At 45.4% G+C, this 1239-nt stretch overlaps 1 protein-coding gene across 1 annotated transcript; it reads right to left on the bottom strand.

Moving 5' to 3' along the window:
* Positions 1 to 204: 204 nt before the first annotated feature.
* Positions 205 to 1002, bottom strand: LOC129233225 (probable global transcription activator SNF2L2). The gene has a single exon (XM_054867282.1). The coding sequence runs from the start codon at positions 1000 to 1002 to the stop codon at positions 205 to 207; it is 798 nt and encodes a 265-aa protein (XP_054723257.1).
* Between the last annotated feature and the right edge of the window lie 237 nt (positions 1003 to 1239).

Here is a 1239-nt window from a genome sequence, read left to right as displayed (position 1 = left end):
GCTGAAAGTATGGCTGCCGACTCCGACAAGAGGGAAATGATTCCTTAAAGAAATTTGCTCCCCAAATTGATTTGGAACCAAAGTTTTCCTGAGCGAATAGGCAAGTTCGCAGAGGGCAGTTCAAGTACTCGAATTTACCAGACACTCGACACAGGTCGATGTCATTACGGGCTGTGCCGCTATTTTCTTGCTGGCTTCCCACTCCTATTCCACTTCGTCAAACATGAACGGGTGGTTGCATATTTTTCTCAGTTGGGTCAGCTTGTCCACCTTCTGTTTCGTTTTCAATTCACTTACGCTGACCAGGCACTTCTTTGGAAATATTTCTTCGCCCTTCTTGATGTTCATGTATATTTTTTTCTGGATGAACGACATATCGCATTTGATGGTATTCAGGATGCTTCTGTCGATTCTTCCAGTGGTGCTGTTATCTGCTATCATCTTCAGGAAGGGCTTCATCGCCAATTGCAAGCACTTGATTGCAGCTTGTGTCTCTTTCCGGTTGAGCCTAAGTTTTACTGGCTCCTCCGCATTAAAAAACTTCTCAAATGATTCTCCGTCATATTTTTCAGGTGTTAAGTAATTAATGCCGGACCATGAATCGGGAAGGTTTTCCTGCATGGCCTTTTCGGTCAGCAGGAAACGCAGTTCCGCATTCTGGTACTTCCGGATCAACACCTTCGTCAGCTTGCAGGACTGGCTCTTGAGCCGGAAACGCTCGTCGACAAATATGCACTTCCAGTGGATTTCTGAAAGTTGGGCATTGTCCCTGGAAGCGTATTCGAAACTCGTAAGCAGAACATCAAATTTCTGCTTAACGAGTTGAGTCGCGATTTGTCGACGGTTTTCAGCCGTTCCGGAATAAATCTTTGTTACCAGTTTGGGTGCCTCTTTTCCCAACTCTTTCTCCCAACACGGCAGTATCCGTGAGGGAGCTATGAGGAGGCTTGCTTTTTTCTCTTTTGATGGGCAGCCGTTCAGGTAGTTCGCTATTTCAACCATTGGAGTGTTTTTTTGATGGTTCGGCTCGAACATCAGAACTCCTTTGGTTTTTTCCCCGATCTTCACATCTTTGCTCTCGCTCTTGCCCTCAAGTGGGACATACAAATCGCCATTTCTTAGGAAGCTTGTGAATATGTCTTCCCAAGAATGTATCGGATTCTCAGACTGTAAATTCTCTTCAACTTTTCTGAGAGCTTTGGCTATCCTTGCAACCTTCTCTGCCTGAGTGTCTATCGC

Source organism: Uloborus diversus, unplaced genomic scaffold (assembly GCF_026930045.1).
Source record: "Uloborus diversus isolate 005 unplaced genomic scaffold, Udiv.v.3.1 scaffold_263, whole genome shotgun sequence".
In the NCBI taxonomy this organism is placed as follows: domain Eukaryota; kingdom Metazoa; phylum Arthropoda; class Arachnida; order Araneae; family Uloboridae; genus Uloborus; species Uloborus diversus.
This window is presented reverse-complemented; position numbering and strand designations above follow the sequence as displayed.

What these genes read in the sequence shown, in the direction of transcription:
- LOC129233225 (XM_054867282.1), bottom strand. Translation starts at nt 1,002, where the DNA reads ATGGTTGAAATAGCGAACTACCTGAACGGCTGCCCATCAAAAGAGAAA.